Here is a 16,830-nt window from a genome sequence, read left to right on the forward strand (position 1 = left end):
ATAGCCACCCACTCAACATGTCCTTTGCTCACCAACTCACCAGATTGTCCAACCCAAGGGTGCTCTTTCCCTTCGTGGCCGCTGTCGGCTCTGTCGGCTTGGCCTACCACTACTCCACCCGTCTGTCGTTCATCGCCAACGAAACCGCCAAAGCGTTCTCCAACAGCGACGAGTGGATTGACTTGAAGTTGGCCAAGTCCTACGACGTTTCCCACGACTCCAAGGTCCTTGTGTTCCACTTGCCTGAAAAGGACCACGTCTCTGGCTTGGTCACTGCCTCGTGCGTGTTGACCAAGTTCGTCACCCCCAAGGGTAACAACGTCATCCGTCCATACACCCCTATTTCCGATGTTGACCAGAAGGGTACCATTGAGTTTGTGATCAAGAAGTACGAGGGCGGAAAGATGTCCACCTACACCCACGACTTGAAGGAGAACGACACCCTTTCGTTCAAGGGTCCTATTGTCAAGTGGAAGTGGGAACCAAACCAATACAAGGAAATCGCCTTGATTGGCGGAGGCAGTGGTATCACTCCTTTGTACCAATTGGTCCACCAGATCAGCAAGAACCCTGAAGACAAGACTAAAGTCCAATTGTTCTACGGCTCCCAAACCGAAGAAGACATCTTGATCAAGGAGGAATTAGACGCTCTTGTTAAGAAGAACCCCGAACAAATCAAGATCCACTACTTCGTTGACAAGGCCTCCGATAAGTGGGAAGGCAACACCGGCTATGTCACCAAGGAGTTCTTGGAAGCCAACTTGCCTGGTCCATCTAAGGACTCCAAGATCTTTGTCTGTGGCCCACCAGCCTTGTACAAGTCTGTTTCTGGTCCTAAGGTCTCCCCAACCGACCAGGGTGAAGTCACCGGCGCTTTGGCTGACTTGGGCTACACCAAGGAGCACGTATACAAGTTCTAGATAAATCAATTCAAAACGTCAACTGAGATACCAATTGTAGACCCTCTAGAAGCTCAATTGCCAGGGAAATACATTTCTGGAACCAGGGAGTCAGGTTGCTGAAAAGCCTTTCGTGATAGGGGAACTCAGGTATTTGTAGGGGCATGGCCAATCGATTATTGACTGGAAATATGATGAAAAATCTGCCCATGCGATAGTAAAAAAAGGAGCTGCTTCTCTATGAATGATTCTATAGAGCAACTGCTGTGCCCATAGAGTGGTTCTGGGCTTAGGGTTGCACGAACTGGCGGAGCTAATAAATATAAATACCGATCTCGTTGATGAATCTTGCCTGAAGCATGGTTGATGTATCCTCAACATCTACCGCAACTTCGACGTAAACTTGTTCTGACTGGTCTTCGAGGAACGGAATTGGTATCAATGACTCTGGGAACACTCTCAGCTAGGGTCACAGCCATCCTCTATTCTTTTTGGCAGCTTTTATGCCCTGGATTGAGGTGCAAGCCCAACCGTGGGGTTTATTTCGCAGAATCGCATCCCATCTTATCATCACCATCTCCATAACAATGCCAGTCGTTGCAATCGAAGGATGCTGCCATGGCCAGCTAATCAACATCTACAGGGCCCTACCACCCGAGGTCGAGCTTTTGATCATATGTGGAGACTTCCAGGCCATCAGAAACGAGGCCGATTTCGAAACCATCAGTATGCCCAAAAAGTACCGCCAGCTAGCAGACTTCCACAGATATTACAGTGGGGAGCTCCAGGCCCCTGTGTTGACGGTTTTCATCGGAGGCAACCACGAGTGTTCGTCATACCTCCAGGAGTTGAAGTATGGAGGATGGGTGGCACCAAACATCTACTACCTCGGAGACTTTGGTGGGCTATGGTACAAAGGAATCCACATTGGCGGGCTCAGTGGGATCTACAATCGGTACTCGTTCGTTCAGAACCGACTTGAGGACGAAAAGCTTCCGTACGACGACAGCACGGTTCGGTCGGTGTACCATGTGAAGCCCAAGGACTTTTTGAAAATGTGCCTCATGGACGAGTTGGATATTTGTTTGAGTCATGACTGGCCTGTGGGCATCGAGAAGTACGGGAACGAGAAATGGTTGGTACGGGAGAAGAAGTGGTTTAAGAAGGATATCGACAATGGGACCTTGGGAAGTCCGTTGAATAAGTACTTGTTGAGAGTTCTCCGTCCCAAGTACTGGTTTTCGGGGCATTTGCATGTACGATTTGAGGCCAAGGTGGTATGGGAAGACCAGCCGGAGCAGGGACAGAGCACGCCAGAGTCAAAGAGAGCAAATGAGAACGAGATAGCTATCGATATGGGCGAATCTAGAAAAATAGACTCTGGCAAAGGAAATAGCAACGAGATAAGTATGGACATGGATGAGCCCAGTCCGAGCAAAGTATCAGGGAGAGGAAGAAATTACAGTGAGATAAACATGGACATGGACGAGCCTACAAAATTACCTACTGGTAGAGGAAATTACAACGAGATAAGTATGGACGAGTCCGCTAAAAAACCCCCTGGCACAGACAACACAATCCATGAACTAAGTGCAAACTCAAGGCAAATCTGCCAACACGACCAGATCACAAAAAATACCAATGAGATAACATTGGACATGGATGACGACATCAGTCCATCTGACAAGAAAAGACCCCCCACAGATACACGACGCCAGGTCGCCCACACGACCACCCCAGAGTCTTCCCCCGCCGGTTTTGCACCCAGAAAAAAGCCCCGGCCTCCTCACACCACCCAGTTTTTAGCGTTGGACAAATGCCTCCCCAGGAGGAAGTTCCTCGAGGTATTTTCCGTGGAGGGCCACCAGGGCCATCCTTCGTGCCACCACCAGGGACTCTGGTACGACCCGCGCGCCATCGCCATCAACAAGGTGGTGGAGGAGTACCTCCGCAAGCACGGCCACAAGTTCCAGCAGATTGATATGGCGAGGGTGGCGAGAGACCCGTCCACGCTTCACGTGGTCCACGAGCTCAGGCGGTTGGTAGACATCGAAACTGCTCACTATGCTAAGCGACCCTCTAGCCAGTTACAGGTGCCCACGAATTTCCGCCAACTTGCACCCACCAGCGAGACCGGGGGCCTGGTGCCTGTGCAGTACTGGCCCAGCAACCAGACCACGGCGTACTGCGCGGGGTTTGGAGTGCCGCTTCCGCCATGGCACGAGCCAGGGTCCAAGCTGAAGCAATAATATAGAGATGAGATAGAATCACAAGATAGAATAACGATAGAACTGACATTTTCCAGCGTCTCCGTCAGTACATAATCGACCCACCTACGGAGGGCTCGGAAGTGAGACACCGCACGTGCGCCGCGCACGTGACCAGCCGCACCTCCCCGCGTCATGGCCAAGCGTAATAAGTGGCTGGTGATCGGTGTCGTCAGATGACTTTGTCGCCAACTGCTAGCAATAGATTTATATAACCCATCCACGGTCCATTCATCTCCCCTCCACCTCCGCCACGCTCCTTGCGCTCCACACATCTCCCGCTTCGTGTGCCAGCATCCACCGTCTCCTCTACATCCCAATACCCAGCCTTAACAGCGTCTATTGACTCCCAATACCGGCTCCTCCCTCTATGACCTTCGACCACAACAACCCGCTTCAGGTGTCGCTACCTTATGTGTTCACCAACCCCCAAGACTACCCCACCGAGGTGATGGCGTCACGGTTCCAGGCGTGGCGGTCCATCATCAAGGACTTGGTCAGCTACCTCAAGGAATACGCCAGCGTCCAGGAAGAAATCGTCAGACAGCAAATGCGCCTCCAGCAGGCAGTGGGGACATCCACAGCCCCACCAACCTCCCTGGGCCACTCGGCACATCACAACAATGCAGCCACCGCCCGCAAGGAGGAGTTGAACGCCATCAACAAGTTCTTCTTGCCGATTGGAAACGGCTCGATTCAAGACATCCCTAGCATTTTGACCAAGTTCCACCAGCAAAACGTCACCAACGCCTCGAAAACCCTCAAGGAGATCAACAACGTGATTATCCCCAAACTTGAGGAGTTGAGAAAGGATTTGCAGGTCAAAATCAAGGAAATCAAGAACTTGCAGAATGATTTCAAGACTAGCTTGGGCAAGGAAATCACCGAAACAAAGGCGTTGATGAACCAGTACCAGCAGGCAATCACGGCCTCTAACAAGTTAGACGATGGCTCGTCTCAGCACCATGTGGACGGAAGCTCCGACCACGGGAAAAACGACCCCTACTTGGTCAAAATAAGATTGGACAGACAATTGAAGAGACAGCTTAACGAAGAAAACTACTTGTACCAAGCCTACGCCAACTTGCAGAATGCAGGGGGTAACTTGGAGTCCATTGTCGTGTTGGAGATTCAAAACTACTTGTCCCAGTTCTTGAACCTTTTGAACACCGAAAACTCTTCCCTCCCCGAGTTTTTACTTCCTAATTTCAACAACGGGTTCTTATCTAAAGAGGCTACTTTCGAGTGGAATTCCTTCATCTCTAGGAACTTGCCTTCTAACTCAATCGCTAGTGCTGCCATTGGAAACAATTCGTTTGCCATCAAGGCAGGTACCTTCATTGACCTTTCATTCCCATCTAGAAAGGTGGCTGACCTTAATGTACCAAATTTCGATTCTACCTTGAATGCTGCTGTTAGAGAAGGCTTTTTGGAAAGAAGATCAAAATACTTGAAGAGTTACTCAAGTGGCTGGTACGTGTTAACTTGCAACTATCTTCACGAATTTAAAACTGCCGATCGTAAGAAGGACCAACAACCTGCAATGTCGTTACCTTTGGATTCCTGTACTGTGACTGAACACTCAAAAGACGATGGTAAGACTGGTGGAGTGTACAAGTTCATTTTGAGCTCAAAACTGGCCAATGGTTTGATGCATAGAACTCACAACTGGGTTTTCAGAACCGATACCTACAAGAGCATGATTAACTGGTATTCTGATATCAAGGCCTTAACCAGCTTACCTACTCCTTCCTCGAGAGCAAGATATCTCAGCAAGAAGAAGGGAACAGAAACAACCACTACATCTAAGAGGCTCTCTCGAAACTCCAGTGTTTTATCGTCAGGAACTGCTGCCAGATCAATCAAATCTGGATTGACCAATGCATCTCCCCCTCATGGTGAATCTCATGTGAATGGTAAGCAGAGGCCGTTGTCGCAAGCTACATCCATTCTTAATGCTCATAGATTATCATCTACATTTTCACAGAAGAATAACCAATCGCCAAGATTGGCCAACATGATCAACAGTGATGGAACAATTATAACACCTGTGGACACCTTCGACGATGAAGCCAAGTCGCCAGAGCAACCCGGTCACACTCATGAACAGAGAGATCATGAAAATAAGCAGCCAAGCCAATCTCAGGTCAAGAATGCTCAACCATCTGTTCCATTCCCCAATCAACAATTTCTCACGCCTCAACAGAACTATCCCTACTACTTGGCGCCTCAACCTGGACAAGCTCAGCCACAGCAGTTTTATGATCCAGTTCAACAGCAGTACTTCACCTTGACCCCTTCCATGCCCAACCAAGGTCAACATCCCCAACCTCAATACTTCCCAGCCTCACCACAACCCAACACTCAGCAGCAGCAATTTGTAAGTGTGCCGCAAACAGCGCAAGCACCACAAGTACCAGGCTCTCCAGGAGTACCTTCTCAACCAATTGCGATTAACACTGCAAATTACTTTCCTCAGTACGTCCAAGCAAATGGCGGCCCTGCTCAATTCGGGGAGGCACTTCCATACCCAGCACACCTCCAACCTGTGATCACCTCGACCGATAGGTTATCCATCAATGAAGACAGAAACGGTGGAGAGCACGAGAAGTTGAACAAGGAGCACACTTTTGCCAATAATGATGTTCCAGACGAGGTTTCGACTTTACAGAGCAACGGTGACATCCAGTTGGTAGTGACCACTAGCAACAATTCCTAAGGACGCTGAAGCCCAGGAATCACTGTAGGGATAACTAAGAAGCGAAGGAATGTTTTTTGATAGTACTAGGAGTTTTGGGGCCAGCATGTACAAAAAGTCGTAATGGCATTAATAAATGAATTATTACAGGTAGACAGAGTCTTTTTGGTACAGTTGTAGTCAGGACTAGTCCAAGTAGAGATTGTAGTTTAATTGCAGTTGGAATACAGAAACTACATAAAAAATCTCAAGTGTGACTTTATAGGCTAAGTAGTTGCATAAAAAGGTTCGAGATGCCTCCTAGATCTTCAGCATGGAAACGGTAACTCGCATAATCAGTTCTGGAATGTGATACACTCTATAATGATTACTCGATGAGCTTTCTCAAATTCAAAAAAATCTTACAAATGTTCTACCATTAATCGATGTGGATGTACTATAAATTACTTAAAATACAAGACTCTTAAACGACAACACCTGAGTTAGAGGCGATACGTGGCCATAAATCAGCACATTCCTTGGCGACAGGACCAGTGATGGCAGAACCCTTCATTTCACCCTTTGGATTGACAATGACACCGGCATTGTCTTCGAAGTACAAGTAGACACCGTCCTTTCTTCTCCATGGTCTGGATTGTCTGATGACGATGGCTGGCATAACCTTCTTTCTTAATTCTGGCTTACCCTTCTTGACGGTAGCCATGACCATATCACCAGCAGAAGCAGCTGGCAATCTGTTCAATCTAGCACCAAAGCCCTTGACGGCTATGATGTATAAGTTTCTAGCACCAGAGTTGTCAGCACAGTTGATGACGGCACCAACTGGCAAACCTAACTAGAGGGGTTAGTATTGTTTGATAAACGGTATCGAATGAGCTCATCGGCTTTTTGGGATGGGCATCTCGTTGCCTGCTCGTCACTTCGAGGAATCCTCCTTAGGGCTTCGATCCTCTTGCTTTGAATAGTTGCACATCGCTGTTCTGCTCTCCACTAAAACTTTTCAAGATGACCATTTTCAACGACGGCTTCGAGGGGGCGAGTTCCATCCGACATTCGACTTCTATTGGTTTCCATGATCGTTGACACATACAGACATACGGAACTTGTTACCGGAAGCACCAGAACCAGACATTTTGTATTATATTGATGTTTCTAAAGATCTTCAAAAGAAAAATCACCTATATTTTAACAGAGTGAGGAGGCAGTGGTTGTGCGGGCTGAAAATTTTTCGGGCAGGAGCCGCGAGCACAAGGGCGCGAGCCCTCATGGATGGATGAGAACACGTGACGTGACCGCTGTCAGCTTGACACCCGACATCTGCACACGTGACACTGTTCACTCGCAGCCGCCATGCGGGTGAATGTTTATCCGCTTAAGCAGGGTTCACAGAATAAACACCACCGCGAATGGGTTTGTAGCATTGAAGCCAAACAATCGAGTCCCACCACAGATCGGCGCAGCTAGATCAAGCCAGATTATTGTGGACTCTCAGGGGGAGGGGAAGCACCCCTCCATGCTGGGAAACCATCACAACGAGACCCGATCCGGCCTCTGCTGAGAGTCTCCACCGATCTGGATGCCAAGGGACACCATCAAATGGTGCTTGGAAACTGGAACGCTGTAGTAAACAAACCACAAAGCCCCGGCCCACACTGACTAAGCGAAGTGGGCTCAAGACACTGTTCAGGTAAGTGTTTGCCCTGTTTGGGGGTGCGAAGGCTTGGAACTATTCGCGAGTCTGGGCGACCACAAAGCCTGGAGAAATGAGATCCTGCCATTAAGACGGTGGTGGCCGTGGCGGTGGCGGCGGTGGGCGTCCGAGAAGGTGGCGAACGTCTTCACTCCCAGCACCTGATTGGGCTGTGCCATAGACCAACCTGTACGGCAGGTTGACGTATTTTTGTGCGCATTACTAGTATGGGGCGTAGCCTTAAAGGCTAATCAGCAGACGACAGATACTGAGTTTGGGACACACCACTAATTTTGGACACCACCAATTACGTCCGACTACGGGAACAATTACGTGTCGACTACGCAGATTACGGTGGAAACGAAAATGTATTAGTCTAGTAAAACACAGGAGAAGTAAGCGGAGCATAACGTAGAGAAGAATCGTGAGGAAGGGGCGTTCAGTTGTTCACCACCTTCAAGGAGCCCGGTTGGCGAGCTATCATGTCCGGCAACGAGCCGTTGCTCAATCTGCGGCGCCCAAACTCGGGCGAGGGAGGCCTGTCCTGGCCCCCCAAACCGTGGGAGTTGGTGTCGTGGAAAATGAAGTCTTTTTCGGCGTTGCTGGAGTTGAACGATTCTCCGTGTGAGTTGTGGTATCCGTGGCCCAATCCAGTGGAGTTGGACCGACTGTGTCCATTTTGGCTGTTGGTGTTGGAGTCGGAGCTGGTGCCATTGTAGTGCTGGTTGGCGTAGGCCAATTGTTGGTATGAGTGGGGCTGCTGGCCCATACTAGGGGTTCGAGTAGGGTCCTGCAGTTGCTGCGAGGTGTCGAAGTTGTTGTAGCCACCTGCAATCAAGAATGGGTTGGGATCGAGGGGAGGCTCGGGGCCAAGGCCGTCAGCAGGCTTTTCGCTGATGGGGCCAGAAAGCGTGAACTCGTCGTCGAAGTCGTCGTCGTCCTTTCTGTATCTCCTGAAGAGGAAGAAAGCTAAGAGGGCCAACAAGGCCACTCCTGCGATGGAACCCACCACGGCACCGGCAATGCCACCGCTGGAGAGTGACTTCTTGCTGCCACCGTTGCTAGAGGAGGAGTGGGCGCCAGCAGAGGCCAGGGAGGTGGGCAGAGCCGAGGCTGAGGGGGTGATGGTCTTGTAGATGATGGACTCGGACCCCTTGGAGGGCTGTGCGGTGGTGACGATCACCGACACGGAGGCCGAGGGTGAGGCTGAGGAGGAGGAGGAAGTGGTGGTGGAGGAGGAGTCACTGGAGTCACTAGAGGAGGACGAGGAGGAGGAGGAGGACGACGAGGACGACGAGGATGACGACGACGTGGTCCGTGACGAAGTTGTCCGCGACGAGCTCAGGGACGATGTGGATGATGACGAAGATGATGATGACGAGGATGACGATGACGAGGTGGCAGAGCTGGCAGATGCAGACAGCCCCGTCACGTCGCTGTTGATGTAGATGAGGAAGGAGTCGGAGCCTCCACATTTCTCGAACGGATATCCCTGGCAGTTGACATTGCAGTTGTCGCCAGAGTCTACCTGGTCGCTCTGAGAGGGAACGGTGTCGCCACAGTAGCAGAACTTACCGTTCAACAAGGCAGCCACCTTGCTGTCGGAGCACTTCTGCTCACAGTGGCCCGACAGCTGGAAGTTGAAGTTGTCGGCTAGGGTGACTGATGACAGGAGGGCGCTTCTGGGAAAGCACCCGCCCGAGGACCAGGCGGCAGCCGCCAGCTGGAAGCCGTAGCACGACAACACAAGGAGGGGGAGGATTTGCATGGGAGCGAAAGACAGTCCAGATGAGCCTACCAACGATGATGGCGGTCTGAATGAAGTAGCGACCTTTTGGTGTTTTGGATGAAGAATCAGAAGGCGATCACTGCGAAAAACCAGTGCGATTTCGGGCTGATTTGCTGCTTATATACAATCTAAAAATATTTGGTAAACAGACAAAGCCTCACCGGAATTAAGAGATGGGCAGGTGGGAGCAGGCGGTGGTGGTGGGGGAAGGGGAGAGTTGGAGGATGGGGAGAGCGTAGGGGAGGTGCTGGGCGACGGCAGGGGAGCGTAGGGCAGGTGCTAGGGTAGGTAGAGGACGGTCCTGGTAGCTGGGACTGGGGCTTTGACCTCGAGGGTGCGCTTCACAAGGGTATGACACGGGCGCCAGGGCTGCGGGTGTCGGCCTGTGCCTGTGAAACCTGCACCATTCGGGGTCAGTGCGAGCGAAGGGAGGATAAGGATGGGGAAGGCTATGTATTAGCAAAGAAGATAAGGGGGACGGTTGACTACCAGCAGGAGGCTACGGAGGGAACACCCTCGCCATTCCCTGGTGGTTCCAGAGAACAAGGACGGCCGATCGCTGCCGGTGCACCCGTGGGGCAGATCCCGATAGAAGGGGCGTACCCCCCGGTTTCCAGAACGCTACTGGATGGGGATGCGACTTGCACCACCTGGCGTCCAGACCGATCGGGACGCGAAAAGGCTGAGAGGAGAAGGTGCGAGATGGGAAGATGGAGTGTGGAAGATGGAGGACGGAAAGACCAGATCGGTGCCTGTCGGGCTTATCTGGGCTTTACGGGCTGTCCAGTTTCTCTGGCTTGGCTAGCCGGCTTGATTCATTGTCCACTTACGAGCTTGCTGTCGGCAGGAACATGAGTGGTGTGGCAGAACCGAGCCTGTGGTGCAGCCCTGGATTTTGCAGATTTTTGTCAATTTCTTGAAAACTCGAATAGGCTGGATAAACACTCTCGACTCAGAAGTAGATCGTGGATACCCAAAGTAGTGGAGACGGATACCTGGATAGCGAGGAAGACAACAGCACGGTTGTCGGTTTCCAGCCATCGGCGGTGTCTCGAATCCATCACCACCAAACTCTTCTGTCCCAGAACCGGTTTGTGTAGCTTGCACCTGCAGGAGATCACATCAAAATAATGGGATTTCAGGTAACTGTCTAGGAAGCCCCGGTTGGGGGATCGGGTCACCCGATCAATAAGCCCAGTAAGGAACCGTTTCAACATGCAATGGGTTGTGAGTCTCGTGGCAGCTTGGGGCAGAGAGGTGCTACAGTATTGTACAGATGAAACAGTGAGGGAATATCCAGAGCAGTTTCTACGGCTGGACACCTTAGCTGGTGCCCTGTCAGCTGGGATGGGAGGCTTCGTATCATCTCTCTCACCACCCACGTCTCACCTCCCACGTCTCGCCTGTCACCACCCACGTCTCTCACCCTCCTAGCCCTCCTTAGCCCTCTTCTGCCCTCCATCATGTTCATGTCCGGGTAACCCCCTGGCCACTACAAAAGCTCGCTGGCCACCAAATTCATTCTCCAGGACTCGAATACTCAAATCAGGTAGAGGAGCTTCTCCCCCATAACCTGTGGAAATATTCTTGTTCTAGAGAACCTTGCCCTTTTCGCTAACCACGATCATATCCCATAGATCGTCGTTTGATAGTAGTTGGGCGCACATTTGTAACCATCCACTTTGGCCCAGTTAGTAACACTCCCACTACTGGCCAGTCTTCCCACCGCTCTACACCACTGTCTTTGGATCAGCACCCGTACTCTCTGGTAGCCATCCGTGCTTCTGATAGCCAAGCATCCCTCTGATAGCCATCCTTTCTTGCCCTACTAGCGGTGGTCCTGGCTCGTGCTCCCCCAGTTCCTCTGATTATTGAGGCCCGCGCAGCTTCTACATGTACACCCATCAAATCCACCAACCGATTTCCGTTCACCAAAACATCCCGCCATGTCGCTCCGCTCCATCGACCTGGTGCTTCTCCAGCATTCAGCAGACATACAGGCGTTGCGGATCCCCAACATAGCCGAATACGTCCAGTTGCTGGCACATGTGGCCAGCTCTCCGTACGTGGATCAGTTCAAGCTACGTCAAATCAAGACGGAGTTGAATCGCATAAGGCACAAGGTAGCCACAGAACATGCAAACGACAGGACCCACACAGATACCTTGAAGCAAGTGGACACTCTCCTCAGCAGTGTGGACGAGAAGGAGTTTGTTCTCTGCAAATTGACAGCCGCCTACACCGCTCAGTACCAGCAAGAATTGCAAAGGGACACTGAGCCAGAGGCCATTGACAATACCAACGAAGCAGAGCCAGTGGCGGAAGACGACTTGACGTCGCTCCGCCAGCGCCTTTTGTCAGGAGGCCAGCACACCCAACATCTCGATGAATCTCTCAACAACACTGACAGCCTCAACGAGTACCACGAGTCGGTGCAGGAAAACATCCTCAACGACTTGACCGAGTTGACATCGACTCTCAAGAACTCGGCCATCGCATTGAGCTCCAAGATCCTCAACGACGACTTCCAGATCTTGAACGAAACTAACGAGAACATCATTAAAAATTCCAGCATGTTCAAGCTTATCGACAGAAACTTAAACAGCTATCTCGAAAATAAGTCAGGTGGCAAAATCAGTTTGTTCTTTTTGATTAAGGTCACAGCTGCGTTGATTGTGACATTTTTAGTGATGATAATCTTTGTAAAGATCATTCCCAAGATCGGTTAGGGAGCCACCGCAATTAACCCACAATGCTCGGTAGGCTGATTCTTCAAGTGGCCCAAAACAAGCCTGAACTACCTGGTTCGCCACTCCAGGTTTGCTACATTCACGATCCAACCCATTGTAAGGTACTAAACGATTGCATCAAGATCTGACAAAGCAAATTTTCCTGGCACACAGAACCCACCTTAATCGATTTCAATCAAAACGGAAGATAATCACAACAGCCCCGAAATGGAGCCCTACAATGGATATCCATATTCCCATGACTTGGACGGACTTCTTGAATAAAACATATTACTCAGTATATATAGAAAGCCTAGAAGTTTTATGTATAAATTTGAAAGTTATAGGTAATACTGAATTACGAAGTATAATAAAAGATAATGCTAATGATATTTTTTTGGGGTTTTTGAATAAACTTCTTTTGTATTTTGTTCCTATCATTCGTACTATCATTGATCAGACTCAACAATAATGAAATGATGTATAAAGATCGAAACGAATCATAGTTACCGCCGGTATATCAATCAGTATCTAAAGAATAGGACCGGAAAATAAATAAAATGGAGACAAAAAGATGTGATTTCATTATACATAACCAGATCATGATTCATGTATGTGTCTCATCCATATGGTGAGCCTGTGACAACATAAACACCTTAAGGAAACATGTTCATGAAAGGTCTATTGCTGTTGCTGGTTTTGTTGCTGTTGTTGGTGATGATGTTGCTGTTGATGATGGTGAAGGTTCTGGAGGTGTTGTTGGTGTGGCTCTTCATTCATAAATTCATTATCGGAAAATGATGGATTGGAGACGTTTTCAAGTCCATTGAACCCAACTTGAGCATTTTGACTTTGGAATTGTCTTGGTAAGTTACCACATCTGTCCTTACCAAAGTTGATCTTTAAATTCTTGTAATCATTGAAAGATTTGATTCCATCGATAGCCTTGATAGCATTGGCAATGTTGACAAAGTTGATGAAGGCACAATTCTTTTCTTCCAAGTAGTTGATTTGTTCGATATCACCAAATTTGGAGAAATCTTCTCTCAACTTTTGAGGATTGTAGTAATCAAAATCAATGATGTTTCCAATATAAATGTTTCTAGAAGCACCATTGGAAACAGCTAACGACAAAGCGTTAGACAATGGACCGGAATGCTTACCCCATCCAACCTTGATTCTACGGTTGTGAATGGTCAAACCATGTAATTGACACATAGCAAAGAATTGAGCAGCAGCAATGGGATCAATGAAGGTGATGAAACAAACATGTCTCTCCTTCAAGAATCTAATACTTTGTAACAAACCACCTCTGACAACGTTACAAATCTCTTCGACAGAAGAGTCTTGATGTAAGTTTCCCAAATAAACGGTTCTGTTACCTAAATTGTTGGCTCCACCAGCTTGAGTGGCAATTTGAGCAGCAGCAGCAGATTGTTGAACTAATGCAGAAGAAATAAATTCCCGGTCGGCAGCAGTAACGATGTGTTCCATCCCTGGAGCCAATCCTAAATATTGTGCAGCATTGTGTTGCTGGGTCTTTGTGATAAATGCACATCTATCTTTTCCGTAAAAGCATTTCTTATCCAAATACTTTTCTTTCAATGGCAAATTAGCAACACATCTGATAGCACTCAATATAGATAAGAAATGAATAAATGCAATACCTTTTTCTGGAATGATTTTGATACAGTCAATTACACCATAACAAGACAAGTCTTCTCTCAATTCTTGTTCAGTTATAATTTCTCCATTGACTGGGTTGTTCAAATTACCCAAGTAAACGTTTCTAGTGGCTCCATCCCTTTGAATAGATTCCAAAACAGCAGGCAAAATTGGACTATTCTTACCCCAGCCAATTCTGATGTCATGACCCTTGATACTTAACTTTTTCAAGATACAATCAGAATGGAATAACAAAGCTGATTGATGGTCTATGAAGGAAATGAAAGCACAGTTCTTGGCAGGCAAAATCTTGACACTTTCCAAAATACCCGATCTGACGTAATCCAACAATTCATTTGGTTGGATATCAGAAGGAATATTGCCCAAGTACACAGTTCTAGAAGGAGCCGCATTGGAGTTAGCAGGCCCACTGTTCTGACCGTAGACCATTTCACCTTGGTGGGATTGGGTTTGCGATTGCATGTTTGAGACTGGTGGCATATTGGCGCCTTGATGGTTAGCACCATTGTTCATTTGAGCGTATTGGGATTGGTTTTGGTTTACCATACCTTGGTTAACCTGAGGCATGGAGGATTGCCCTGGGGCGCCCGTGTTGCCGTTGATGAACACACCGTCTTCATTGTAAAACTCGTTCCCAGTACCGACAGTAGAGGAAACGTCGTCTTGAAACCCGAAGGAGGCATCGTTCTGGTACTGAGGGTACTGCTCGAACGAGTTTTGCCTGGTGTCGAGCGAAGGAGGCATGTTACCTTCAAGGATCAATTGATCCTCTGGGTTCTGCTGGTAGTATTGCGGGTAGTAAGGCTGGGCCATATACTGCTGAGGTATGCCTTGATAAGGGTCGTAGTAGGACATGGTTTTGTCTGAACTTTTAAGGGTCTATAAGTAAAACTGCAAGTGACAACGAAGTAAAAGAAGAAATCAGCCAAATATATCAGACAACGAAATGAAGGAACCAGAACCAGTGAAAAAGGAGAAAAAACGAACGAGATCGACTAAATCGAATCAATCACTGATGATGACACGGTGGATGGTGAATGCAGTGATGGATTAACAGAGCTCAACGAAGCACCAACTGATCTAGGATGTTAATCAATCAACTGAGGCGTTTGCTGTACGGGAGTGGGGGTCTGAACAAAGAATGTGGCAGACCTTTGAATAACCAACGGATGAATCAAATGGACAAAATGAGGGCCACCAACTTGAGTATCCACGAAAAACGAGACCTAGGCCGAAAAATTTTCTTTTGATCTCTGCGCAGAACAAAGCCTGGAAGGGTTGAACAAAATAGTGGTGGGATGGCGAGGGACGCGAGGGGAGCTACCGCCGCCAGGGGAGAAATTACCGGCATTGTTGGGCCGGCGCGACACGACAGGTAGTGGGAGGACGGTGGGAAAAAACACCACGGTACTAGTACCGGGGTGGCATTACTGGGACCTGTGAGTGGCATTATTGGGGGTTTGTAGGGGTTACCACCATGCTTGTGGGGATGTAGTAGATCACCCCCCAGGGCCAGCACCGATGTGTCAGGGTTGGTGACGGGCTACTGTCACCATGTCTCAGTTTCTGCGGGGCCGATGCATGCGTGGTGGTGCCGTGATCCGTGGAGTCTAAGGACAAATAACGGCCGAGGAACGCCAAAACCCGGGGCCAACGGCCGTGAGCTACTCATCGTCGTCCGAGCTGCCGTAGTCAGTGTCTTCCTGGAGCGGCTCTGAATCGGGCCGCTCGGGAGTGCTTTTTGCAATCAGGAGGTCTTTTTCGCCATCACTGGAATAGTCTGTGTCCTGAGCCGATTGGTGGGGCGATGCCTGTGCCGGGTCCTGTGCCGGAAGGCTGTCTTCGATTTCTGATTCTGATTCTTTTTTGACCGTGACCGGATATGCGGGGCTATTGTTCTCGTTGGGCACTGCATCTTCAGCAGGGTGTAGAGATTCGCTCATGGAGACCGAGGTTTCTTGGTTCAGTAAATTTGGTGGGTATTTTTCTCCAAGTGCTTCTGCTGGGTGGTTGTCATCTGTAAAGTCCTCTACCGGCTCCTGTTTGACCTCCACCCTCTGTGAGTCCATTAACTCCGGAGATTTTTCTCTTTCTGGCGTTGGGCTTTCGGAGGGTTCAGGCGTGGTCATCTCCACATCCGAGGAGTCTTTCTTGACCTTTTTCCGCCTTGAGACCGGCTCCTTTTTGATCCGCTCTCGCTTGACAGACGCTGCCCGTTTCTTGATGTACTTCTGGTCCAATTCGTCTGCGATTTCGTCCTGGTTGATGAAATTCAACCCACTGGTACGGTACCTCTCGTTGAGGCCCTCTAGGTGGTCGGTGGGGTACTTGTCCTTAGTCAAGCTCCAGATCGTCTCTTTCTTGGAGTCCAACAATTGGTAGAACTTCTGCTCCAAGTCGTCCACGATCATGCGGTGACTTTTGGCGCTGGTTTCGTAGTTGGCACGGACGGCAAAGTTCTCTTGTTCGAGGGTGCTGATTCGCTTCTTCAACAACTCGATCTCCGAGCTCATGGCCGTGCGCTGGCCGTGGATTAAGTCCAACCAGTTGAACAAGTTGCCTTGGTGCTCGTCTAGCTCCACAGCAGCGAGATCGAACGACCCCACAGTCAACGGGAGCTTGTCGGTGGTCTTGATAGATACAGCCAATGCACCGCTATTGGGGTCATCGTCCGACTCGAGCAAGTCTCCCGTGAGCGGGTCGTACTGGGATTGTAGCGCCATGAGCCTGGCCTCTACTTGTAGCCGCTGACTGATTTCAGAGTCTCTGTCCTCCTCGTCAATGGGAAACAAGCCGGCAAGGACACTAGTCCATTCCTTCTTGGGAACCCTGCCGCCACGAAAAATGCTCTGTGACAACTCAGCAGTGATGTCCGTGTGGAAACTACCGTCTTGGTACACTCCGGTGATGGAGATGTTGGTAAAGTTGGGGTCGTCATTGGAGATCTGGGACCGAGCAACATGGAGATAGATTGTGGTGGACTTGATGATGTCGTGGGTGTTTCGATCTTCCACTGTCAAGGGAATTGGCCATATGGTGCCGCTTAAGGCGCTCTCAGCTTCTTGAGACATG

At 49.3% G+C, this 16,830-nt stretch overlaps 7 protein-coding genes across 7 annotated transcripts; 4 read left to right on the forward strand and 3 right to left on the reverse strand.

The window, feature by feature from the left end:
• Positions 1-17: 17 nt before the first annotated feature.
• Positions 18-920, forward strand: MCR1 (cytochrome-b5 reductase; the record flags this gene model as incomplete). The annotated part of the gene is made up of 1 exon (XM_020208812.1): positions 18-920. The coding sequence occupies one exon, from the start codon at positions 18-20 to the stop codon at positions 918-920; it is 903 nt and encodes a 300-aa protein (XP_020067025.1).
• A 482-nt stretch (positions 921-1,402) lies between these two features.
• On the forward strand, positions 1,403-3,148 carry DBR1 (RNA lariat debranching enzyme; the record flags this gene model as incomplete). Its single annotated transcript, XM_020209195.1, has 2 exons — positions 1,403-2,306; positions 2,604-3,148. 2 exons carry the CDS (start codon positions 1,403-1,405, stop codon positions 3,146-3,148), a joined length of 1,449 nt encoding a protein of 482 aa, XP_020067026.1.
• Positions 3,149-3,536: 388 nt separating this feature from the next.
• On the forward strand, positions 3,537-9,002 carry SLM2 (phosphatidylinositol 4,5-bisphosphate-binding protein; the record flags this gene model as incomplete). Its single annotated transcript, XM_020209158.1, has 2 exons — positions 3,537-5,844; positions 8,881-9,002. 2 exons carry the CDS (start codon positions 3,537-3,539, stop codon positions 9,000-9,002), a joined length of 2,430 nt encoding a protein of 809 aa, XP_020067027.1.
• Positions 9,003-11,289: 2,287 nt separating this feature from the next.
• CANTADRAFT_87865 (SNAP receptor) lies at positions 11,290-12,072 on the forward strand (the record flags this gene model as incomplete). The annotated part of the gene is made up of 1 exon (XM_020211391.1): positions 11,290-12,072. The coding sequence occupies one exon, from the start codon at positions 11,290-11,292 to the stop codon at positions 12,070-12,072; it is 783 nt and encodes a 260-aa protein (XP_020067028.1).
• Positions 12,073-12,753: 681 nt separating this feature from the next.
• On the reverse strand, positions 12,754-14,613 carry CANTADRAFT_19515 (uncharacterized protein; the record flags this gene model as incomplete). Its single annotated transcript, XM_020206455.1, has 1 exon — positions 12,754-14,613. The coding sequence occupies one exon, from the start codon at positions 14,611-14,613 to the stop codon at positions 12,754-12,756; it is 1,860 nt and encodes a 619-aa protein (XP_020067029.1).
• Positions 14,614-14,772: 159 nt separating this feature from the next.
• On the reverse strand, positions 14,773-15,315 carry CANTADRAFT_127951 (uncharacterized protein). Its single transcript, XM_020206236.1, has one exon. The coding sequence runs from the start codon at positions 15,206-15,208 to the stop codon at positions 14,933-14,935; it is 276 nt and encodes a 91-aa protein (XP_020067030.1). The 5' UTR covers positions 15,209-15,315; the 3' UTR covers positions 14,773-14,932.
• Positions 15,316-16,094: 779 nt separating this feature from the next.
• Positions 16,095-16,829, reverse strand: CANTADRAFT_45306 (uncharacterized protein; the record flags this gene model as incomplete). Its single annotated transcript, XM_020209199.1, has 1 exon — positions 16,095-16,829. A coding segment is annotated over one exon (735 nt), but the record flags the coding sequence as incomplete, so codon positions are not given.
• Position 16,830: the final 1 nt, after the last annotated feature.

This window comes from Suhomyces tanzawaensis (genome assembly GCF_001661415.1).
Source record: "Suhomyces tanzawaensis NRRL Y-17324 unplaced genomic scaffold CANTAscaffold_1, whole genome shotgun sequence".
Lineage (NCBI taxonomy): Eukaryota > Fungi > Ascomycota > Pichiomycetes > Serinales > Debaryomycetaceae > Suhomyces > Suhomyces tanzawaensis.

Bases quoted from the DNA above. Each gene is read 5' to 3' on its own strand.
- CANTADRAFT_127951 (XM_020206236.1), bottom strand. From the start codon at position 15,208: ATGCCACTCACAGGTCCCAGTAATGCCACCCCGGTACTAGTACCGTGG.